This window comes from Anomaloglossus baeobatrachus, chromosome 8 (assembly GCF_048569485.1).
Source record: "Anomaloglossus baeobatrachus isolate aAnoBae1 chromosome 8, aAnoBae1.hap1, whole genome shotgun sequence".
Taxonomy (NCBI): domain Eukaryota; kingdom Metazoa; phylum Chordata; class Amphibia; order Anura; family Aromobatidae; genus Anomaloglossus; species Anomaloglossus baeobatrachus.
In genome coordinates this window covers 244239240-244264475 of record NC_134360.1, presented here as the reverse complement: position 1 = coordinate 244264475, position 25236 = coordinate 244239240, and the positions used below count along the sequence as shown (strand labels likewise).

The following is a 25236-nucleotide window of genomic DNA, read 5'->3' as shown; positions in this document are numbered from 1 at the left end:
TACACCCAATTGTCTGGGTCTCCCAATGGAGCGACAAAGAAATAACAGACATACAATGTGGAAAGTAACAATATCTGGCGACACATTTAATGGTACAGTTTAGGCATTACTTTGCTTACCAGGACGGCCTGCTTCCCATATTCAATCCATCTTAAAGTTGCAAAATTGGTTGATTCTGCACAGTTGAACCCATGGTTGAACCCAGCATGGTAAGCATAAGGGAAAGTGATCATGAACTCTCCGGCTTCCTGGGTGATCTAAAAAAGGAAAAACCGGGGAAATTATAAAAGAAAGTAGAAGACGCTCACATGTCTCCTCGCTGATACCCATGACATGGGTGAATTAGGCAATCCTCCTACCTTATCAAAGGGGATGCCATACTTCTTGAGGATGAATGGAGAGATGACAGTCATCTTGTGGCGGAGAAAAGCTTCACAGTTCTGAGCGCTTCCGGGGAAGAATCCTGCGTCACACAATGGAGATCAATGAAATGAACAGCAAGTGTAGACATTCCCAAACATGGCCTCTAATCATAAATTACACACTAGGTAGTTCCCAGACAAACAAGCGCAAGTGTTAGCATTTGCTTTAACTTTGAGCCCCCCCCGATAAGAGTGCTAACTTATTACTGTAAAGGCCACTTCACACATAGCAACGATGTTGTTAGCGATCTCGTTATGTCACATTTTCTGTGACGAAACAACGACTTCACCAGCGATCTCGTTATCTTTGACATGTACCAGTGATCCGCCCCCTGCTGTGGGATCATTGGTCGTTGCTGAATGTCCTGTGCCATTTTTGCTCGTTGGAGTCCTGTTGGGCAGGATAGATCTGTATATGTTTGACACCTAGCAATGATCTCATTAACGACCTAGATGAGAACTTAAAGTGACACGTAGGAGCATAGTTGCGTCACCTTTTCCACGCCCCCTCTGCACCGATTGATTGGCGCTGAGAACAGTACTGCGTTCTGATTTGGTATCGGTTCATGCTTTGTTCCTTTTTGAGCCTTGCTTGGAGGATAGAAGGAAGGAGGGATGAATCCGGGTGTAGATGCAGCTTCGATCCGAAAGTGCAAGCAAGCAACCGGGAACAAAGTACGAATGAATCCGGGTGGAGTCGCAGGTTCTATCCTCAAAGCAAAGCTCAAAAAGGGACAAAGGATGAAGCGATACAAAGTTGCCTTCTAGGCCGGCCGCCTAATCAGAACGCAGTATTGGCCACCAATCGGAGGGGTGTGGAAAAAAGAGAATTTTGTTTACTTACCGTAAATTCTTTTTCTTATAGTTCCGACATGGGAGACCCAGACCATGGGGTGTATAGCTAGCGACCTCCGGAGGACACACAAAGCACTACACTAAACGTGTAGCTCCTCCCTCCGGGCTATATACACCCCCTGGATGACAATCTACCCAGTTCAGTGCAAAAGCTGAAGGAGGACATCCACCCATAAGTAGAGATAGAGTAAAACTCGGCAAAACCAGCACTCTGTCTACTAACAACAGCCGTGAAGCACACGGAACAAAAAAACTGCCAACAGGCAACAGGGAGGGAGCTGGGTCTCCCATGTCGGAACTATAAGAAAAAGAATTTACGGTAAGTAAACAAAATTCTCTTTTTCTTTATCGTTCCTTTATGGGAGACCCAGACCATGGGACGTTCCAAAGCAGTCCATGGGTGGGAAATAAACTAAACGGAGAAGTAGGCAAAACCTAACTTCACAAATGGGCGACAGCCGCCTGAAGGATGCGTCTGCCCAAGCTCGCATCTGCCGAAGCATGAGCATGCACTTGGTAGTGCTTAGAAAAAGTGTGCAGACTGGACCAAGTGGCAGCCTGACACACCTGCTGAGCCGTAGCCTGGTGCCTGAAAGCCCAGGAGGCACCGACAGCTCTGGTCGAGTGCGCCTTAATCCCCGACGGGGGAGGCACCTGAGAAGATTGGTAGGCATCGGCGATAGCCGACCTAACCCAACGAGCCAAGGTCGGTTTAGACGCCGAGAGGCCCTTGCGCTGACCCGTGGTTAGCACAAAAAGTGAGGTGCACCGCCGAAAAACGGTGGTGCGAGACACAGATTCGGAGCGCCCGCACCAAATCCAAGGTGTGCAACGCCTTCTCAAAGCGATGCACAGGGGCCGGACAAAAAGAGGGCAATGAAATGTCCTGGTTAAGGTGGAAGGAAGATACCACCTTAGGGAGAAAGTCCGGAGTCGGACGAAGAACCACCTTGTCTTGGTGAAACACCAAAAAGGGGGATTCCGAAGAAAGCGCAGCCAAATCAGAAACTCTCCTGAGAGAAGTTATGGCTACTAGAAAGACAACTTTCTGTGAAAGTCTAGACAAAGGAACCTCCCTGAGAGGCTCAAAAGGGGGTTTCTGTAAGGCCGTGAGGACCAAATTAAGGTCCCAGGGATCCAAGGGTCGTCGGTAAGGAGGAATGATGTGAGATGCGCCCTGCATGAAGGTGCGCACCTGAGCCAGTCGGGCGATACGCCGCTGGAACAATACCGACAAAGCCGACACCTGTCCCTTAAGTGAATTGAGGGACAGACCCAACTGTAGACCCGACTGTAGAAAAGACAGGATGGTCGGCAAGGCGAACGGCCAAGGAGCATGGCCGGAAGAGCGACACCAGGACAGGAAAATTCTCCAAGTCCTGTGGTAAATCTTAGCCGAGGAAGACTTCCGAGCCTGAGTCATGGTGGAGATGACCTCAGAGGGAATGCCTGAAGCCGTCAGGATCCAGGACTCAAGAGCCACGCCGTCAATCTGAGAGCCGCAGAATTCTGGCGGAAGAACGGACCTTGAGAGAGAAGGTCTGGGCGGTCCGGGAGATGCCACGGCATCCCTACGGACAGGCGGAGCAGGTCTGGGTACCAGGCTCGCCTGGGCCAGTCCGGAGCAATGAGTATGACTCGACGGCCCTCCATTCGGATCTTGCGCAGAACCCTGGGCAAGAGCGCTAGAGGGGGAAACACATAGGCCAGACTGAACTGAGACCAATCCTGAACCAGTGCGTCTGCTGCGAAGGCTTGAGGATCGTGGGAGCGAGCCACGTAAACCGGAACCTTGTTGTTGTGCCGGGAAGCCATTAGATCTACTTCCGGAGTGCCCCACTTGCGGCAGATTGATCTGAACACTGACGGATGCAGGGCCCACTCGCCGCCGTCCACGGTTTGACGGCTGAGATAATCGGCCTCCCAGTTTTCCACGCCTGGGATGTGGACTGCGGATATGGTGGACTTTGAGTCCTCCGTCCACTGGAGGATTCGTTGAACCTCCAACATCGCCAGACGGCTGTGAGTTCCGCCCTGGTGATTGATGTAGGCAAGCGCTGTCGCGTTGTCCGACTGAACCCGAATGTGCTTGCCCGCCAATAGGTGGTGAAAGTCTAGGAGAGCTAGAAACACAGCTCTGATCTCCAGCACATTGATCGGGAGGGCTGATTCGGACGGAGTCCAAGTGCCCTGTGCTCGGTGATGGAGAAACACCGCTCCCCAGCCGGAGAGACTGGCATCCGTGGTGAGGATCACCCAGGACGGAGTCAGGAAGGACCGTCCCTGTGAAAGGGAGAGGGGCTGAAGCCACCACTGAAGGGAGTTCCTGGCCTGTGATGACAGAGCCACCAGCCTGTCCAAAGAAGAGATCCGCTTGTCCCAACAGCGGAGAATGTCCAGCTGCAAGGGACGCAGATGGAACTGGGCAAAGGGAACCGCTTCCATGGACGCCACCATCTGACCCAGCACCTGCATGAGGTGTCTGATGGAATGACGGCGGTGCCTCAGCAGAGAGCGCACCGCCAGACGAAGGGACTGCTGTTTGACTAAGGGCAACTTGACAAGTGCCGGCAGAGTCTCGAATTGCATCCCGAGGTACAGAAGTACCTGGGTCGGGGTCAGAGTCGACTTGGGGAGGTTGACAAGCCACCCGAATTGGACTAGAGTGGCGAGAGTGAGCGAGACACTCCGCTGACAGTCTACACTGGATGAGGCCTTGACTAGAAGGTCGTCCAGGTAAGGAATCACTGCCAACCCCTGGAGGTGCAGGACCGCAACCACTGCTGCCATGACCTTGGTGAACACTCGGGGGGCCGTGGCTAAGCCAAAGGGAAGAGCCACGAACTGGAAATGTTCCTCTCCGATCGCAAAGCGTAGCCAGCGCTGGTGTGAAACCGCAATAGGCACATGCAGATAGGCATCTCTGATGTCGATGGATGCCAGAAAATCTCCCTGGGTCATTGAGGCAATGACCGATCTTAGAGATTCCATGCGAAAGTGCCGCACCTGAACATGCTTGTTGAGAAGCTTGAGATCCAGGATGGGCCGGGAGGAACCGTCCTTTTTGGGAACTAGAAAGAGGTTTGAGTAGAAACCTCTGAACCGTTCCCGGGCGGGGACCGGAACAATTACACCGTTGGTCTGCAGGGATGCCACGGCCTGAGAGAAGGCGGCGGCTTTGGAGCAGGGGGGGGGTGGACAGAAAAAATCTGTTTGGCGGGCTGGAGGAAAAAGGTATCCTGTAGCCGTGGGTGATGATATCCCGCACCCACTGATCGGAGACGTGTTGCAACCACACGTCGCCAAAGTGGGAGAGCCTGCCCCCGACCAAGGACGTTGCTGGCGCGGCCAGATAGTCACGAGGAGGCTGCCTTGGTGGCAGCGGCTCCTCCGGTCTTTTGAGGACGCGGCTTTGCGCGCCAGTTGGATTTACGATCCTTGGCGGTAGTGGACGAGACTGTGGGCTTAGAGGATGACCAGTTAGAGGAACGAAAGGAACGAAACCTCGATTGGTTCCTGCCCTGGGTAGGTTTCTTGGCTTTAGCTTGTGGCAAGGAAGTACTCTTCCCGCCAGTAGCTTCCTTAATTATGTCATCCAGCTGTTCCCCAAACAGCCGTGACCCAGTAAAAGAGAGACTCGCAAGGTACTTCTTAGAGGAAGTGTCCGCTTTCCACTCTCGAAGCCACAAGATCCTGCGGATCGCGAGGGAGTTAGCGGAGGCCACTGCCGTGCGGTGAGAAGCCTCCAGGACGGCAGCCATGGCGTAGGATGCAAAAGCCGAAGCTCGGGAAGTTAAGGCATCCATCTCAGGAATAGAGTCCCTGGAGAGGGAATGAATCTCCGCCAGAGAGGCAGAGATAGCCTTAAGAGCCCACACCGCCGCAAAAGACGGAGAGAAGGAGGCTCCTGCCGCCTCAAATACAGACTTGGCCAGAAGGTCAACCTGGCGGTCAGTGGGATCCTTAAGAGAAGTGCCGTCGGCCACCGCAACTACTGTGCGGGCTGAGATTCTGGACACTGGAGGGTCTACCTTTGGGGACTGGGCCCAGTCCTTAACCACCTCCGGTGGAAACGGGAAACGGTCATCTGAACTACGTTTCGGAAAACGTTTGTCAGGACAGGCCCTAGGCTTGTTAACAGTGGTCTGAAAGCTGGAATGGTTAAAAAACACTCCTAGGTTTCTTAGGAGAGGTAAACTGGTGTACCTCTACCAGAGAGGGTTGATCCTCTGACTCCTGTGGGTTGAGGTTCAGTACGGAGTTAATGGACGCAATCAAGTCACTAACGTCCGCATCGCCCTCAGACAAGTCAATGGGGTACATAGAGGCAGAGTCTGAGCCCACAGTAAGTGAATCATCCTCGCCCCGCACCTCGGCTTGTGAATCAGAGCCGTGGGACGAGGAAGGAGCAGGGTCCGTGCGTCTCCGTTTAGGGGGACGGGGTCCTAGGACATGCTCTGAGGGCTCTGCAGAGCTCGGAGCCGCAGAGACACCCTGAGAGGGAGGCTGATGCATAGACAGCAGCGTCTGGGACAGCTGCCCCATGGAATCGGCAAACGACTTGGAAAGAGCCTGTGAAAAGGATGCTATCCAAGCCGGGGGTTCAGCCACCGGGACCGAAGCAGCCGGAGGGACCCCTGAGGAGGCTCCAGGCTGAGACACAACCATATTAGCACAGTTATCACAATGTGGGTACGTGCTAGGCTCTGGCAGAATTAGCTTGCAAGCAGTGCATATAGCATACATGTTTGCAGCCTTGCTCCTAGTGACAGACATGCTGCTGTGGAGGAAGCTCTGCAGCCAAAACACACTCCTGTAGAAAGCCTGAGTGTATAAAAATCCACAACCATAGGTTGTGGCTTACCAGCCCTGTTCTCTGTGTGTCCTCCGGATTTCACCGCTCCCCTGTAAAGTGACAGCTTTCCAAAAAGTATGCAGCAGTAGCATCCAGCGCTTCTCAGTGTTATAAAAACGCTGAGAATATGGCGCTGGGAGAAGGAGGGGGGGCGTGTATAAGCCCAGGAGCGGGAAAAACAGAGGGCACAGAGATACAGGGGGGTAGACAGGGGAGGGGACATCTCCTTAGAGAGGAGTGCCCTCCCCTCTGCTGGCCGGGCGGTGGGCGGCGCTGTATGCAAAACATACAGAAGAAGCCAAAAACGAAACTAGGCCCAAACTGAAGCCGGGGCCTAGATTTTAAAGTGCGGCCGACGAGCAGGCACCGTCGGCGCGGTTCTCATGGGAAATTCCCAGAACCGGCCGAAATTAACAGTAACGCTAAAGCACATACTGCCCCCATAATAAAAGCACCCGGGACCCCTGAAAAAACGTCTCAATACTTAGCTTTGAGACGCAGGGCCATGTCCCTGAGTGGGGGTTAACGCTCCTTCCAGCAGGGACCAGACAGGGCTGTGGATGGAGCCGGCCTCCTGCAAGCAGAGAGGACCGTGATGGCTCCCACTTCAAACAGAGCCTCGACAGAGGATGCGAAGGAGCACGGCATGTGAAGGCTCCAGCCTTATTAAGATCAACCTTAACAGCACCCCGCAGAGTGGAGCGTGAAGGGACATGCCGGGAGTCCAGACTGGACCCGCTTTTCTTCCAAATCTTTAAAAAATTAAAATAAAATTGAAAAAAAATATGAGGAAATAAAAGTGTGTGTATCCTCCTGAAACACAAAGCGTTGAACTGGGTAGATTGTCATCCAGGGGGTGTATATAGCCCGGAGGGAGGAGCTACACGTTTGAGTGTAGTGCTTTGTGTGTCCTCCGGAGGTCGCTAGCTATACACCCCATGGTCTGGGTCTCCCATAAAGGAACGATAAAGAAAAGGCGACGCATATGCACGCCTACATGGCTTACAGCATCAAACACTACGCCCCAATTCAAGGTCGGAATCGTTACATAGCTGCTGTGTGACAGGGTCCCAGCGACCAATGAGATAGTTATACAGGTCGCTGCATCGCTACTAAAGTCGTTGGGAAAATGACTGTGTGACATCTCACCAACAATCTCACCAACGATTCGGAAACTGCCGTAGTAACAATCTCGTTATGTGTGACTGGACCTTAAATCCAGCATAGTGATCTAATCGGAGGAGATTATCAACCCTTAAAATAGCAGATTTTTCCTGTACCTTTGGCCAGCCGCTCCAGCCGTTTACCATGTTCTGGTGGAATGGTGTACCTGGGAAGAGATAATGGATCATGTGTAAATACACACACACACACACACACACACACACACACACACACACAGGGCAGCAGTGATCACAACACTCACCATGACTTTGGCTCCCCGAAGTGCAGGTAATTGATGCTGTATAGGTCCATGTCCTCTGTGTGCCATGCAAATGAAGTTTTCCACATCCCAAAATACAAATACGGAGTGTTTACACCTTCAATGGTGATGCCGCTCTCCCTCTCCACCACATCCAGTATAGTGTTCAGGTGGCCGATATTCCACTCAGTCACGTGCTGTGTGCACAAAACCAGCATTAATGGAGAAGTCTACAAAGCCAATCTGAACCATTCCTCCTAGGAAATGGGACTCCTTTATAACAATATTGTCCCATCACAGCGTCTCTCCCATTACCTTGTCATACAGGGATCCATTCACATCCGCCCCATAAATCGGTGCATTGAAAGTCAAGTTCTTCCAATATTTGCGCTCCAGATCTTCAAAATCAGTATAACGAGGGGTACAATATCTGCAGAAACAAGCAAGAAAATAAGTATCCAGACCCCGAGAGAGATACAGAAATAGATTTGGAAAACCTGAGGCAAGAAAGAGTAAAAAAAAAAAAAAAAAAAAAAAAACAAAAAAAAAACCCCCACACAACAAACACACTCCAGGGTAAAAAGTATATAAAACTGTGCTAACCAAAGTGAGTGCAGCTCTGGAGTATAATACAGGATGTAACTCAGGATCAGTAGTGTAATTTATTTATACAGTGACTGCACCAGTAGAATAGTGAGTGCAGCTCTGGAGTATAATACAGGAGGTAACTCAGGATCAGAACAGGATAAGTAATGTATGTACACAGTGACTGCACCAGCAGAACAACGAGTGCAGCTCCGGAGTATAATACACTACAGCTCCTGAGTTAGTCTGTAGGCCACTAAATGCATCTTGAAAATATAATGCAGGTTGTAACTCCGGGTCAGTAACATATAAAGACATTTTCTCATGTATACGGCTGCTGTCGGCCACTTACTTGTCGCTGTTTGCGATCCTCCGGAAATCTTTCACAGTCATGGGTTTCTTCTGTATGTTGTATTGTGTGAAGAGGCCCGACTGTCCAGTGACCACTTGCTGAATGGGAGCCGGGATCACCAGGTCATCAAGGTCATCGTAGCAAACCCGAGGCTTCCACTCCTTAGGAGGAACCACCTAAAATAGATGTTACAAGTGACTGCAGCTGTCAATATACTCCTGGTATACTGTATAGATTAAGCAGACAGCCGGCATACAGAAGTCACCAACTCAGGGGAATGTTTACTTTCCAGGTTAGTCTTCATGACTTTAGTGTGTGTTTAGTGTCGACAGCAACATAGAAATCTCAGACTTTGCTGGGGAAGGACATGCATGCATTTTGGTGCATCTTTGTGACCTCAAAAAACACAAAGATGCACTGTGTGAACATAGCATTAGGCTGCTGATCTGCTCCCTACACTTCACCCTGCAGCTTATTTCCATTAGAACACATTTAGGGGCACTTTGCACACTACGACATCGCAGGTGCGATGTTGCAGGACATGTTATGCCTATACAGAGCAGCAAATTTGACAAGTCCGGGATGATTTACTAGACTACTGCGGCACTCTTACCTTGGCCAGACCTGCACGGTGGGCCCCTTGGGATTCAATATACGCTATGTACCGTCTGAAGTCGCGGAATTCCTCTATTGTTGGGTAGAAGGTCATGATTCTAGAGCTGGGGTTCGGGCTGTCGTATTCCCCTGCCATCTTGATGGTGAATTATGCCCGGTAGGCTTTTGTAGTGTCCTACGGTTGAGGAGCAAACAAAACAATTAGTGAAAAAAGGGAAAAAAAAAAAAAAAACACCACACACACACACACACACACACACACACTGCAGATGACAACCTATAATAATGAAGAGCTGGTTCACCACTTACATCACTGCTGTGATACTACTGCACATTAACTGAAATATTTTAGTGTATATGTCATCACATTCACAAGTTATGTATACCCAAGAATAAATTATAACAGCACATCTTAAGTACTAATATGAATAAATGTTTAAAATCAAAGAGTACTCAAAATATATGGAAAAAAGACAATTGGCAAAATGTAAAATAACTCCGCTTTTGGCATCATTAGAAAATATATAGTTTAAGTATATAAAAATAAAAAAAAGTGAGACTACACAATTTTTTTTAAATCTCTTTTAATTATATACTTTATTCCCATGATGCATAAAATTATTTTGCGAACTGTCCAAACAAAAAGCATCAGATCGATGATAGCCGAGCGCCGCCGCCCCCCCCCCCCCCCCCCCCCCGACGTTGTACACTTCGCGCAGCCAAGGCCCCCTCCCCCATGCAACCGAGCATGACCCCCCCCGACAGTGCATACCCCATGCAGCACCCCCACCCCTCACAGTCAAGCCCACCACGCCAAGCTCACTTCCTGCCTCAAATCGCATGTCCCCACCACCGCAAACGCCCTGCGCAGTTGAGCTCACGCCCCCCCCACAGCACGCCAACCGCTCACGCCTCGCACCCCCCTGCCGACAGTGCATGCCCCTCACAGCCAAGAACACCACCCATCCCAAGAGCACGCAGTTGAGCCCTTCATCAAAAGCGCGCACACCAGGCAGTCGGATCGACGTAGCAGTGCCCACCACAGCGAATGCCCCGCGCAACAGTGCATGCCGAACCCTGCGACAGTGCATGCCCCTCGCAGCAGAGCCCACCACTCAACCCAAGTACACACAGATGAGCCCTCCCTCAAAAGCGCATGCCCCAGGCAGTTGGACCAACACAGCAGTGCCCACCCCTACCCCCCCCTCAGCGCACGCCCCACACAGCAGTGCCCACCCCTACTCCCCCCCTCAGCGCACTCCCCACCCCTACCCCCCCAGCGCACGTCCCACGCAGCAGTGCCCACCCCTACCCCCCCCAGCGCACGCCCCACGCAGCAGTGCCCACCCCTACCCCCCCAGCGCACGCCCGTGCCCACCCCTACTCCCCCCCTCAGCGCACGCCCCACCCCTACCCCCCCAGCGCACGTCCCACCCCCCCCAGCGCACGCCCCACGCAGCAGTGCCCACCCCCAACAGCGCACGCCCCACGCAGCAGTGCCCACCCCCAACAGCGCACGCCCCACGCAGCAGTGCCCACCCCCAACAGCGCACGCCCCACGCAGCAGTGCCCACCCCCAACAGCGCACGCCCCACGCAGCAGTGCCCACCCCCAACAGCGCACGCCCCACGCAGCAGTGCCCACCCCCAACAGCGCACGTCCCACGCAGCAGTGCCCACCCCCAACAGCGCACGCCCCACGCAGCAGTGCCCACCCCCAACAGCGCACGCCCCACGCAGCAGTGCCCACCCCCAACAGCGCACGCCCCACGCAGCAGTGCCCACCCCCAACAGCACACGCCCCACGCAGCAGTGCCCACCCCCAACAGCGCACGTCCCACGCAGCAGTGCCCACCCCCTCCTTCCAAGTGCGCACCCCACGAAGCAATAATCCACCCCCTTCACAGTGCACGCCCCGCGCAGCCCAGACCCTCCTACCTCAGAGCACGCCCAGGGCAGAGCAGGCCCTCCCTCACAGAGCACCGCTCAGACGAGCCCCCGCAGCGCACGCCCAGCACCGGCACGTTAATACAGTCCTAGTTTGGGGACTACATCTCGGATGAAGACACCGCTCCAGCCACTCCCGAGGAGTCTAGAACTGTGATCGACATCACATTCCGGAAGTGACGTCGAGATGAGGCGGGCTCTAAACATTTTCTCTAGAATGTAATTGGCTAATAAGATGTGGACCGGAAACCGAAAATAGGGAAACGTGCGCAGCTCGCTCATTGGCTGAGACGAGGGTCAATCTCTCGGGCAATACAGGGACGCTCGCCCTGTGATTTGCGATACAAGGAGTGAGGGGAGCGCGGCAGAAGCGCGGGCACTGACCTGTGGGCGGCGGCCGCCGGATGAGTCTAGATCCAGAGTAGAGATTATTTTTTTCTTCCCCTCCAAGACCCCAACGGAGCAGCCGAGAGAGCAGGGGAGCCCCCGGTGTGACCCCCCGGTCTGATACCGGCCAGCGGCCGCTGCGCTCTCGGTGTTTCTCACAAATAACGACGGAATCAAGCCGGAGCTGCTCCTCCGTCGTCTTTCGTTTTCTCTCCAATGCGCCTGCGCTGTACTCTCGAAGCAAAGCCTAAGCCAGGCAGCCAATGACTGAATGTACAAGGCCTCTTCTAGTGCATCATCCGCCCTGCTGAGGGGAGGGGGCTGCTGATTGGCTGTGACGCACAAACTGTTATATCAGGTTATCCAATCACAGGCGGAGTGAGTGTTCCTGCGTTCCAATCAGACTCGGTGGGTGTGGTCAGGACAGGCTGTGGCGAGCGGTCTGCGGCTGTTATTGTGTCTGTATTTACTCGGTTGTAACACAATGGACGGAGGCGGCGTGAGGCGAAACAGTGAGCGGCGGCGGTGCGGGGCGCCGTGTAGGGCGGGTCAGGCCCGTAGTAGCTCGTTATGTACCGGGCGTCAGTTCTGTCTGTGGCGCTGCTCATATTTTGCGGGTTTATTCACCATTTAACAATTGGTGAAATATCTGAGGTAAAAGTGGGCGTGGTCAGAGTATTAATAACGGTGACCTGTCCCTGATGAAGGTTTATATGGCGGGAAGAGGCCGGTGAACGGGTGACCCCGCCACCTAATTTACTCGTACTAAAAAGCAAGCTGTGCTTTACTCTCCCTCCCCAGGTCCACGTCCACAGCGCTGCAGCCAATCACTGAGCTCAGCACCTATGTAGATGGTATGCTGTAGAGCTGCTGAGCTCCCTGGCTGCAGCGCCTGTGTAGATGCTACACCCTAGAGCTGCTGAGCTCCCTGGCTGCAGCGCCTGTGTAGATGCTACACCCTAGAGCTGCTGAGCTCCCTGGCTGCAGCGCCTGTGTAGATGCTACACCCTAGAGCTGCTGAGCTCCCTGGCTGCAGCGCCTGTGTAGATGCTACACCCTAGAGCTGCTGAGCTCCCTGGCTGCAGCGCCTGTGTAGATGCTACACCCTAGAGCTGCTGAGCTCCCTGGCTGCAGCGCCTGTGTAGATGCTACACCCTAGAGCTGCTGAGCTCCCTGGCTGCAGCGCCTGTGTAGATGCTACACCTTAGAGCTGCTGAGCTCACTGGCTGCAGCGCCTGTGTAGATGCTACACCTTAGAGCTGCTGAGCTCACTGGCTGCAGCGCCTGTGTAGATGCTACACCCTAGAGCTGCTGAGCTCCCTGGCTGCAGCGCCTGTGTAGATGCTACACCCTAGAGCTGCTGAGCTCCCTGGCTGCAGCGCCTGTGTAGATGCTACACCCTAGAGCTGCTGAGCTCCCTGGCTGCAGCGCCTGTGTAGATGCTACACCCTAGAGCTGCTGAGCTCACTGGCTGCAGCGCCTGTGTAGATGCTACACCCTAGAGCTGCTGAGCTCACTGGCTGCAGCGCCTGTGTAGATGCTACACCCTAGAGCTGCTGAGCTCATTGGCTGCAGCGCCTGTGTAGATGCTACGCCCTAGAGCTGCTGAGCTCACTGGTTGCAGCGCCTGTGTAGATGCTACACCCTAGAGCTGCTGAGCTCACTGGCTGCAGCGCCTGTGTAGATGCTACACCCTAGAGCTGCTGAGCTCCCTGGCTGCAGCGCCTGTGTAGATGCTACGCCCTAGAGCTGCTGAGCTCCCTGGCTGCAGCGCCTGTGTAGATGCTACGCCCTAGAGCTGCTGAGCTCACTGGCTGCAGCGCCTGTGTAGATGCTACGCCCTAGAGCTGCTGAGCTCACTGGCTGCAGCGCCTGTGTAGATGCTACGCCCTAGAGCTGCTGAGCTCCCTGGCTGCAGCGCCTGTGTAGATGGTATGCTGTAGAGCTGCTGAGCTCATTGATTGGCGGCAGCGCCTGTGTAGATGCTACACCCTAGAGCTGCTGAGCTCACTGGCTGCAGCGCCTGTGTAGATGCTACACCCTAGAGCTGCTGAGCTCACTGGCTGCAGCGCCTGTGTAGATGCTACACCCTAGAGCTGCTGAGCTCACTGGCTGCAGCGCCTGTGTAGATGCTACACCCTAGAGCTGCTGAGCTCACTGGCTGCAGCGCCTGTGTGGATGCTACGCCCTAGAGCTGCTGATCTCATGGATTGGCTGCAGCGCCTGTGTAGATGCTACACCCTAGAGCTGCTGAGCTCACTGGCTGCAGCGCCTGTGTAGATGCTACGCCCTAGAGCTCCTGAGCTCATGGGTTGGCTGCAGCGCCTGTGTAGATGCTACGCCCTAGAGCTGCTGATCTCATGGATTGGCTGCAGCGCCTGTGTAGATGCTACGCTCTAGAGCTGCTGAGCTCACTGATTGGCTGCAGCGTCTGTGTAGATGTTATGCCCCAAAACTGCTGCTCTCACTGATTGGCTGCAGTGCTGTCGCCATGACAACAATAACACTCATCAGTACCAATCACCTGCAGAGGAGAGCGCTGATTGTTTATCGTAGGCGCCTTTCAGTGGCAGAGGCTGTGTGACAGGAGACTGCATTAACCAATGAGCGCCCTCCCTTGTGACGCAGAGCTGTGATTGGTTACTGAGAAGCTCTGATCAGTCACATCTGTGTGATTGGAGACTGCTGTAGAGGAAGGAAGCTCCTCAGCCGCTTGTCTGCTGTCCTGTTCATTTTGGTGGATAAAGGGAGAGTTGTGCCCCCCCACCAGCCTCTGAAAGGGGTGGAGCTTAATAGTTGGGGTGGAACTTGTGCACTAGGGGAGGGGCTTTGAGTTGCTGTGAACATGTCTGTGGCTAATCTGCAAAAGATGGCAGGTAAACATTACACTGACTGACTGTAGGTTACTACTGGTAGCTGTTAAGTGACTGGCCACGACATGATGCCCCGAGCGACCGCACTTGGTTTGAACAGTTATTCTGTGAGTCCCTTTAAAGGGAACTGGTCACCAGATTTGTCCCCTATAAGCTGCAGCCACCACCAGCCCTTATATACATTGTTCAAGAAAGCTGTATATAAGAGCCCAGGCTGCTCTGTAGAACGTAAAAAAAACGCCTTTTTATTATACTCGCCTGGGGGGGGGGGTCTGGTCCAGTGGACGTCACTGGTCTCAATCCGGGGCCACCTTGCTTCCTGCCATCGCCGTCCTCCTTCCCTGCTCCGTGTCCATGACACGTCCTATATCATCCACACAGAGGCCACCATTGCGCTCATGCGCACTTGTACAGAAGAGATGCTGAGACAGCGGGTAGCAGCATTAGGCTGTGTGCACATGTTGCTTTTTTTTTTTTCTGCAGCAAAAACCTGATCTCTTGGCTGCATCTTTTTTTATTTTTTTTATTTGCTTTACTACCAAAATGTAATTTCTCAGAATCCCAAAGTTTAACTTTGTCTCCACCTTGCAAGCATGAATAATACAAGGTGCTGTGCCACCAATGTAAGACGACGGTTGTGACACCATAAAACACTGTTTTGGATAAAAGGGCAATTTGATCAAATTATTTAGAGGGAAAAGTTTTTATGTCTGAAGAAATAGTGACTACTCTGAACAAAAAAAGCTGGATTCATGTGTGAGGCTCTAAGGTTTATATAAGTTAATGAAAAAATACACAGTTGCAAATGTAGAAAACAGCTGAGGAGACATTGAATTGGCCGCCATTGTTTACTTAACACTATCGCTAATTTTGATTAAACTTTACTTTGAGCCAGGAGAAACAAACTCATCACGGCTCATGAGACATTATGGTGTATACTTGGGGGAAAAAGTAAAAAAATAAATGGATTTAAAGGGAACCTTTCAGGTCAAAAAAGCGTTCTGACCCACAAGCAGCAGCCTGTGTGAGCTATTAACCCCTTCCTACCCATCCCCTTCTTGTAATATTGTGTAATATGAAAGTAATAAAATACGTTTTATTACTTACATATTCCCTATGTAAATAGCATAGGTCTCTAGCCCTATGGGCGTCACATCGCCCTGTGGACGTTTGTATGCTTTCCATGGTATCACACCCCTGTGGGCGTGATACCATGGATTTACATGAGCGACATCACGTCTGTTCCTTCAGAATCTCGCGTGCGCGCTTACCAATATCGCCGCCGCCTCATCCTGGTGTTTGCTAGTCGGCTTCTGACGTGCACTGCGCATGCTCAGAAGACTCCTGCGGTTCCGGTCATGCACAGTGCGCGTGTAGTTAATACAAGTCTTAGGCTAGGTTCACATTTCCGTTAAAATGTATCAGTCACAATCCGTGGCTCTGGTAAACAACGGCATCTGTTTAGCGGATTCCATTGGGTCCCATAGACTTGTATTAGTGGCAGATTGCGACTGATTACCTTGCGTTGCATCCGCTGCGCCGCTATCAAGTAATTTTTTGACTGACCGCCGGGTGGGAACAACGCGGAATGTAATGTTTTTCTGGCCGTCAAAATTAACGCGTCGCTCAGGAATCCGTCGCCATTTGTCAAGCTTGTAATGGATGTCTATGGTGCTGGATTCCGTCGTAATCCGTCTTACAACGGAATCCAGCGCTGGATTCCGTCTTGCTCTACTCAGCATGCCCAGCATGTTTGGCACACCTACTGGGCTGTCCCAAACACAAACTGATCATGACTGATCCGTCAAAAAACGGATGCATAGCGGATGTAACGGACGCGGCGGATCAGTTTTTTCACAGGATTCCTAGTTTCACACTTGCGTTGAACGGCATCCGTTGCATTGCGTTGTGTGACGGATGCAACGGATGTGTTGCATATAGTGGTACAACGGATGCTGCAAAACAAGGGAATCCGTTTTGATTTTTTTTTTTTTTTTACAGTTTTACCGGCGGCAGACTATTGTGAACGATCAGCTGATCGCTCCCTGCAGCCGGCCGCCGGGTGATCAGCTGATCGCTCCCTGCAGCCGGCCGCCGGGTGATCAGCTGATCGCTCCCTGCAGCCGGCCGCCGGGTGATCAGCTGATCGCTCCCTGCAGCCGGCCGCCGGGTGATCAGCTGAGCGCTGTCACTTGCCGGAGCCCGGGCATGCCGGCGGGCGGGCGCTCAGCTGAGCGCTGTCACTTGCCGGCGGGCGGGCGCTCAGCTGAACGTTCGGCCACCGCGAGCCAAAATAAAGTTTGTGATTTAAAAAAAAAAAAAAGAGCATGCGCAGTGAAATCCAGAGGATTCCGCTGCTCAAAACAACGTTACATGCTGCGTTCCTCCCGCTGGGCGGAAGCAACGGAGCGTCGCCCAGCGGAAGAAACGCAGGTCCTTTTGGTACAATCCGTCATCCATACAAGTCTATGGGAAACAGCGGAATCCATTAACGGATTCCGCTGTGTTCCAAAAGGGCGGATTGTAACGGAAGGAAAACAACGCAAGTGTGAAAGCACCCTAAAAAACAACGTTTGACGGATTTAAAACAATGGAAATGTGAACCTAGCCTAAGGGGAAAATCTGCACACAAGGGTACGCTCACACGAGCGCATGAATCAGACGAGTGCAATATGAGAAACTCATTGCACTCGGACCAATGTGATTCAGTGAGGGAGAGCAGATGACAGCTTTTTTTTCTCATCCAGATTCTCAGTGAGCGAAAAGTCGCAGCATGCTGTGAGAGCTGTGTCACCCACATGCACAAAAGTCTATGGGTGCGAGTGACACATCGGACTGCACTCAGATGATATTCGAGTGCAGTGCAATAATTGCGTCAGCTGACAATGGTGGAGATTAATCCCACCCTCTCCTCCGCAGCTGCAGGATCGGGTCACAGTCGCATGACACTTGGCTCAAGCTTTCAGCACAGCATATTATTATATGTAGCATATCGCATCCGATGCATTATGATCATGTGAATCCAGCCTAAAACTGAGCGTAGCGGCAAGAGAAATTGATATGCTGCAGATTGGAAAAAGGCTCCGCAGATCCGTTTACACGGAGTAAAAAAGAAGCGCTGTGGGCAGGAGAGTTCTATAAAGCCATCCACTTTACTGTAACTGTAAGGGTACCTTCACACTTTAGCGATGCAGCAGCGATCCAACCAGCGATCTGACCTGGTCAGGATCGCTGCTGCATCGCTACATGGTCGCTGGTGAGCTGTCAAACAGGCAGATCTCACCAGTGACCAGCCCCCAGCCAGCAGCGACGTGCAAGCGACGCTGCGCTTGCACGGAGCCGGCGTCTGGAAGCTGCGGACACTGGTAACTAAGGTAAACATCGGGTATGGTTACCCGATGTTTACCTTAGTTACCATCTCACACCGCTTAACTTAGCGTGTGCAGGGAGCAGGAGCCGGCACTGGCAGCGTGAGATCTGCGGAGGCTGGTAACGAAGGTAAATATCGGGTAACCACCTTTGGTTACCCGATGTTTACCTTGGTTACAGCTTACCGCAGGCTGTCAGACGCCGGCTCCTGCTCCCTGCACATTCAGGGTTGTTGCGCTCTCGCTGTCACACACAGCGATGTGTGCTTATCAGCGGGAGAGCAACAATAAAAAAACGAACCAGGGCTGTGTGTAACGAGCAGCGATCTCACAGCAGGGGCCAGATCACTGCTCAGTGTCACACGCAGCGAGATCGCTAATGAGGTCACAAAAAACGTGACTCAGCAGCGATCTCAGTAGCGATCTCGCTGTGTGTGAAGTACCCCTAAGACACTGTGTTTTTGACTCAGAACATGCACAGTGTCAAAAACTCATTGAGGGAATTGAGCGTAGCCTTAGTATAGTAGGGTTTAATAGGTTTTTCATATTAGTATAAAGTTATAACAAAATAACCAAATTATTTTACTAAAAACAAAAGAGAAGGGAAAGGGGAGGGGAGAGGGACAAAGAAGAAAGGACTAAATTCTCATTTAAAGCTAGAATAGAAGCTTGGGAAAGATGAAGTTTACAGGATTAGCTAACTTAGCAATTAAAGGGAATCTGTCACCAGGTTTTTGCTACCTCATCTGCGCAAAAGTAGTCAGATGCTGATTCCAGCGATGTGTTTCTTAGGGAGCGCCTACACAAGCGTATGAATCAGACGAGTGCAATGTGAGAAAATCTCTCATTAAAAAAAAAAGAATCAAAAATCAAATCTTTATTTTTATATAGCGCTAACATATTCCATAGCGCTTTACATACATCAGGAACACTGTCCCCATTGGGGCTCACAATCTAAAGTCCCTATCTGTATGTTTTTTGGAGTGTTGGAGGAAACCCACGCAAACACAGGGAGAACATACAAACTCCTTGGATTTTAACCCAGGACCCCAGCGCTGCAAGACTGCAGTGCTAACCACTGAGCCACTGTGCCGTGCACTCAGACCAATGTTAGTCAATGAGGCGGAGCAGTTGGTCAGCTTTTTTTTATCATCCAGAATATGGATGAGAGAAAATTCGCAACATGTTGCAATTTGCTGCCGAAATCGTACCAGACTCAATAAACTGACTGTAAATCACTAATGGCTGCTGAGTAAAAAACGGATTGCACATGGACAGCACACAGATGACAAGGGAGAAAAAAATCCTCCCTACTCTTCTGGATGAGAACGGGACAGTTTTTTCATGCGTTCGTGTGAGTCCAGCCTTACTGAGCTGTTTGCTGACATTTTGATAAAATCAATGTTTTTTAGCAGTGACACAGAGCTCATGACTATGCTGGACTATCTGCAGCACGCCAAGTAGTCCAGTAATGATAAAATCACTGTTTAATCAGCAGGAGCTTATCAAGACGACACTAAGTGGCACTTTGCACACAACGACATCGCAAGCCGATGCTTGCGATGCCGAGCACGATAGTCCCCGCCCCCGTCGCAGCAGCGATATCTTGTGATAGCAGCCGTAGCGAACATTATCGCTACGGCAGCTTCACATGGACTCACCTGCCTTGCGACGTCGATCTGGCCGGCGACCCGCCTCCTTATTAAGGGGGCGGGTCGTGCGGCGTCATAGCGACGTCACACGGCAGGTGGCCAATAGAAGCGGAGGGGGGTGATGAGCGGGACGTAAACATCCCGCCCACCTCCTGTCATTTCGCATAGCCGGCGTGAGCCGCAGGACACAGTTAGGAGATGTTCCTCGCTCCTGCGACTTCACACACAGCGATGTGTGCTGCCGCAGGAACGAGGAACTACATCGTACCTGTCACAGTTGCGTAATTATGGAATTCCCAGACACTACACCGATGATACGATTACGACAATTTTGCGCTTGTTAATCGTATCATCTAGGATTTACACACTACGATGTCGAATGCGACGCCGGATGTGCATCACTTTCGACATGACCCCTCCGACATCGCACCTGCGATGTCGTAGTGTGCAAAGTGCCCCTAAGCAGCTCAGTAAGTGACACCTTGCTGGAATAAGGCTGGTTTCACATCAGCGTTTTTCTGCCGCACTGTCAGATCCGGCACAAGGGCAGTACAGTACAATACAGTTCACTGGCAAGCATCGGGCACATGCGGTCATGTGACCGGAGCATGTGACAGCATGTGACCGGGGCTTGCCGCACTGTCTGTGAACTGAACTGTATTGTACTGTACTGCCCTTGTGCCGGATCCGGCAGTGCGGCAGAAAAACGCTGATGTGAAACCAGCCTAAGGATCTCTGCCCCTGCATTATGCTGCTCTCAGATTAGGTGGGAAAAATCTAGTGACCAATTCCCTTTAAGGATAAAGAGGTTGAGCATTTCCTATTCCGGTACAACCAATTTCATTAATAATTGATTATGGTTTCTATTTCTCAATGCATGGTTGTGTTCATATATATATATATATATATATATATATATATATATATATATATATATATATATATATATATATATATATATATATATATATATATATATATATATATATATATATATATATATATATATATAAAATTATATTACGAGTTACTATTTTTTCAATAGTTAATTCAGTCGTACTCCAAAAAGTAGACGTAAAATGATATTTGTGGTGATTGAAAATAGGTGACGTGATAAATTGGTGTTCTTCACCTACTGAGTGCCTAACGAGTGTGAAGAATAATCCTATGGCCAGTAACATCGTAGGTAAGGGTCTCCGCAGGTTATTAATCGTGCTACATTCCCTAAATAAGTGCTATAGATTCCCAATATGACCGCAATCCCTCCAACATAGTGGGGGGACCGGAAAGGCAAAATCTTGAAGGGGTCAAATACCAATGAGTGTGTAATGCGTAACACGTGTTGGATTTGTGTGTAAGGCTATGTGCGCACGTTGCGTACTAGCCCTGCAGCGATCTGAAGAGCACACGTGCGCTTCAAATCGCTGCAGAAAATGTCCGTAGAGAAAAAAAAAAAGCCGATTCCATGCGCTCTGCCTGCAGCTCCTGCCATAGACAGAGCAGGAGCTGCCGGCAAAGCGCACGGAAGAAGTGACATGTCACTTCTTAGAACGCAGCGCTTCGGGCAGCAGCCAAAGTGCTGCGCTCTAAGACGCCACGTGCGCACAGCCCCTGCACAATCTCCATAGACTGTGTGCAGGGGACGCAGGACGCATGCAGTTACGCTGCGCTACAAAGTGCAGCGTAACTGCATGTATTTACGCAACGTGCGCACATAGCCTAATGCTTAAAAGCAATTTCCCCACTCAATGGGCTCAATACCATTGCGAAGATCTTTTTTCCTAATTTTTGATGTAGGTAGTTTTAACTAAGTACATATCGGTATTAAAATGTATATGTTACCAGTCTTCTTATCGAGGCATTGTATTGGGAGCATTTTGGAAATTTTTGTTTTTATTGTAATTACTTTATATCAAGATACAGCATATCACAAATCTTTGCAATTGGGCCCCATTCATTTATGGTTCTGAACGCCCATTAGACATCTTAAAAATTATCATTTCTCATGCACATCTTAAGGAATGGCTATTAAATACATTTCAGGCTTGTTAGAGATGATACAAAAAAAACTTGGCCTCTTCTATCTTGCCCAAGAAACATACAATGTTAAAGACACTCTGTGGTCTTTTATGCTGATTGTGGCTGCAGCTATCTGTTCTCCCAGTGCCCGGAGACAGTCTGGCCATTCTGATAAAGGAATTCTGGATATTCAAGTTGGATTTTCCAGCTCCAACAATACACAAAATAAAATAGTGCTGCCCCTTTCTATCAGGTGGTTGTGTCACTCATTGTATCTGCAGAGCACAGATGTTCTCCTATTTAACATCTTAAACAGATAAACCTGTTTGTAGACTTTTTTTGGAGTGAGAATTGATGTAAACACTCTGAATTCTACATACAAATGAAGCCCATTCTTTTCAGATATGCAGTCATACCCAGGACTTTAAATGATTAATCTTTCTAAAGAAGCACAGCACTATGCAAAAGAAAGGCAGTTGTGACAAATATGCTGCAAAGTAAAGCTGGTGTCACACATAACGACGACGACAACGACGTCGCTGCTACGTCACCATTTTCTGTGACGTTGCAGCGACGTCCCGTCGCTGTCGCTGTGTGTGACATCCAGCAACGACCTGGCCCCTGCTGTGAGGTCGCCGGTCGTTGCTGAATGTCCAGCTTCATTTTTTGGTCGTCACTCTCCCGCTGTGACACACACATCGCTGTGTGTGACAGCGAGAGAGCGACGAAATGAAGCGATCAGGAGCCGGCACTGGCAGCTGCGGTAAGCTGTAACCAGCGTAAACATCGGGTAACCAAGGGAAGACCTTTCCCTAGTTACCCGATGTTTACGCTGGTTACCAGCCTCCGCTCTTGCTGCCAGTGCCGGCTCCTGCTCTGTGACATGTGGCTGCAGTACGCATCGGGTAATTAACCCGATGTATACTGTAGCAAGGAGAGCAAGGAGCCAGCGCTAAGCAGTGCGCGCGGCTCCTTGCTCTCTGCACTGTGACATGTAGCTGCAGCACACATCGGGTTAATTAACCCGATGTGTACTGTACCTAGGAGAGCAAGGAGCCAGCGCTAAGCGCGGCTCCCTGCTCTCTGTACATGTAGCACAGCGACGTTATGATCGCTGCTTCTGCTGTGTTTGACAGCTAAGCAGCGATCATAACAGCGACTTACAAGGTCGCTGTTACGTCACCGAAAATGGTGACGTAACAGCGACGTCGTTGTCGCTTAGTGTGACACCAGCTTAAGAATATAAGAAGTGTTAAATAGTTTATTTTTTATACATTAACAAAATGCAAAGTGAATAAACAAAAGAGAAATCTAAGGGGTACTTCTCACATAGCGATCGCTGCCGAGTCCCAGGTTTTGTGACGTACCAGTGACCTAATCAGCAATCTCTGTGTGTGTGTGACACTAAGCAGCGACCTGGCCCTTGCTGTGAAATCAATGATCGTTACAAACTGTTCTGGTTCATCTTTTGGTCGTCGGGCTCCCGCAGGGCAGCACGCATCGCTGTGTTTGACACCTTACCCAACGACCTTGTTCGCGACTCACGTAGGCGTGCATCTTCGTTGTTTTCCGCGCCCTCTCTGTTCCGATTGGTGATGGCAACTGCGTTTGGATTGGCCGCTTCCATCCTCTGTTTTGGCTTGTAGATCGCAGTACATTTCAGAGTGCTGAATTCACTTGTCCCGGCCCGCGTGTAACCGCAGATCGTAATACGGTCCATTCTGCATCGGGACTGTAGGATGGACAAGGATGGAGAAGGATGGAAGCGCTATTATGTTGCCTTCTCTAAAGGCAAGGCCGCCCAGTCACAACGCAGTTACCACCACCAATCGGAGCAGAGGGGTCGCGGAAAAGGCAATGTAGATGCACGCCTATGTTACTAATCAAGATTTGAATCGTGCTATGTGACGGGGTGCCAGTGACCGCCATATCGTTGCTGCGTCGTTGGTAAGGTCTCACTGTGGGACATCTCACCAGCGACCCTGTAGTGACGTACCAGCAATCCTGACCAGGTCGTATCGTGGTCTGAATCGCTGGTACGTCGTTTAGTGAGACGGTACCCAAAGTCACCTCTTCATTTGGTGACTGCCCTTTTCTTGCAAAATAGCATCCACTCTCCTAGTTAATCCTTGTACACAGTTTTTGAAAGAAAGCAGCAGAGAAGTTGTTCCAAACTTCTCTGAGAAGGAAGCAAAGATCTGTGTTTGAGGTTGTGCAAATCCTTCTGACTCTTCATGTAATTCCAGGCAGACATGATGATGATGTCGTTGTTGTCAGGGCTCTCTGGATCGGATCATCACCTCCAGGATTCCTTAAGGAACTCTGCACAGAATGACTGTTCAATCCCAACTACGGGTGCCCTCTGCATCACGGTGTGGCCAGACATTTCGGTGAACCTTCCCACTTGCATGTTTTCCCTCAATCTCCAACCCCCTCTTCTTTGATTGACAGCTCTGGCTTGTTCCAGTGAGAGAAGGGAGGAGATAGATGGGAATCAAAGCAGGTTGGAGGTGTTACGAAGCACCAAGCCCCCCGGTACATTGAATAGTTATTCTGTGCTTCCAGAGTCCCTTTAACTTCTTAATGACCAAAGATGTATTGGTATGTCCTTGGTCGCCTTCCTCCAGTTACCGGGGCTCTGGTGTCTACCTCCGCTGTACTTCCCGCACATGTTGATCTGATCAGCAGATATGTGCGGCCAATAGGCGTGGGTGGATCCACACCCGCCTGCTAACCTTTTAGATTGCGATGTCAAACACTAAGGCTATGTGCCCACGTTGCGTTCTGTCCCTGCAGAAATTTCTGCAGCGATTTGAACGGCACACGTGCGCTTCAAATCGCTACAGAAACAGTGCGTACTGAAAAGCCGATTTCATGCGCCCTGAATGCAGCCCCTCCCATAGACAGAGCGGGGGCTGCATGCAAAGCGCATGAAAGAAGTGACATGTCACTTCTTTGAACGCAGCGCTTCGGTAGTAGCCGAAGCGCTGCGTCTAATACGCCACATGGACATGGATTAGGCACAATCTTCATATATTGTGCAGGGGACTCAGGATGCATGCAGTTATGCGACAGTGCAGAACGCAGCGTAACTGCATGAAAATTTGCTACGTGGGCACAGAGCCTTACAACGCGATTTAAAGGGCTGCGGCGGGGATCGCGCCGTTCCCCGCTGCTATCGGCGGCTCCGTGACGCAATTAGTGGGCATCAATGTGTTATGGTAGAGCGAGGTCAAATGATGACCCCTGACACTGCCATGACAAACGTCTACAGCATCGCTCCGATCAGGAGATGCAAACACGCTACAGTCATAAAGTTTCCTAGGGAGACTATTACAATCAATACAAAATGTAAAAAAAAAGTTTTGAAAAAATAAAAAAAACGTAAAAGTTCAAATCCACCCCCCCTTTTTACCCCACTGAAAATAAAACAATTAAAATAATACACATGTTTGGTATCGCTGCTTTCAGAAATACCTAATGTATCAAAATATAAAATCAATTAATCTGATCGGTAAACTGTGTGACAAAAACAAAATTCCAAACATCAAAATGATAATTTTTGGTCCCCTCGGCCACATTCTTCTACATCTGGGTGACCGCCTCCAGTAGCTGTATACGCCCAAAAATTATGCACGACAGAGCACACTGTGACTCCATTGCACCATTATAGTCAATGGCTTCGGCATAGAATATGTCCTAATACCGTTTTGTGGGGAGTTCGACCCAAGACCACTGAACGGGGGACAAAACGCAGTGTGAAAGCGGCCTTGCCAAAATTGTTCTGCTCTCCGTTCCTCTTTATGGGCTTGTTGAGTTGCTTGATCTTGCTTCCATGTCAAAGGTAATTTTTGGGGGCATCAATTACTACCTAGTGCAGGGGT

General features: G+C 50.7%; 1 protein-coding gene across 2 annotated transcripts in view; it reads right to left on the bottom strand.

The window, feature by feature from the left end:
- Window positions 1-11682, bottom strand: part of KDM4A (lysine demethylase 4A) — a 74951-nt gene extending 63269 nt beyond the window's left edge. The window contains exons 1-8 of one of the 2 annotated variants that reach the window (XM_075320477.1): window positions 11438-11682; window positions 9106-9282; window positions 8493-8668; window positions 7871-7985; window positions 7559-7752; window positions 7413-7462; window positions 360-463; window positions 120-257 (exon numbers count right to left, since the gene is read on the bottom strand). In XM_075320477.1, the coding sequence (XP_075176592.1) occupies window positions 120-257; window positions 360-463; window positions 7413-7462; window positions 7559-7752; window positions 7871-7985; window positions 8493-8668; window positions 9106-9243 (915 nt within the window). In that variant the 5' untranslated portion in view covers window positions 9244-9282; window positions 11438-11682. Of the gene's footprint in view, window positions 1-119; window positions 258-359; window positions 464-7412; window positions 7463-7558; window positions 7753-7870; window positions 7986-8492; window positions 8669-9105; window positions 9283-11044; window positions 11214-11437 lie in introns of those variants that run through there. The other variant, XM_075320478.1, reaches the window with a different exon arrangement.
- Window positions 11683-25236: the final 13554 nt, after the last annotated feature.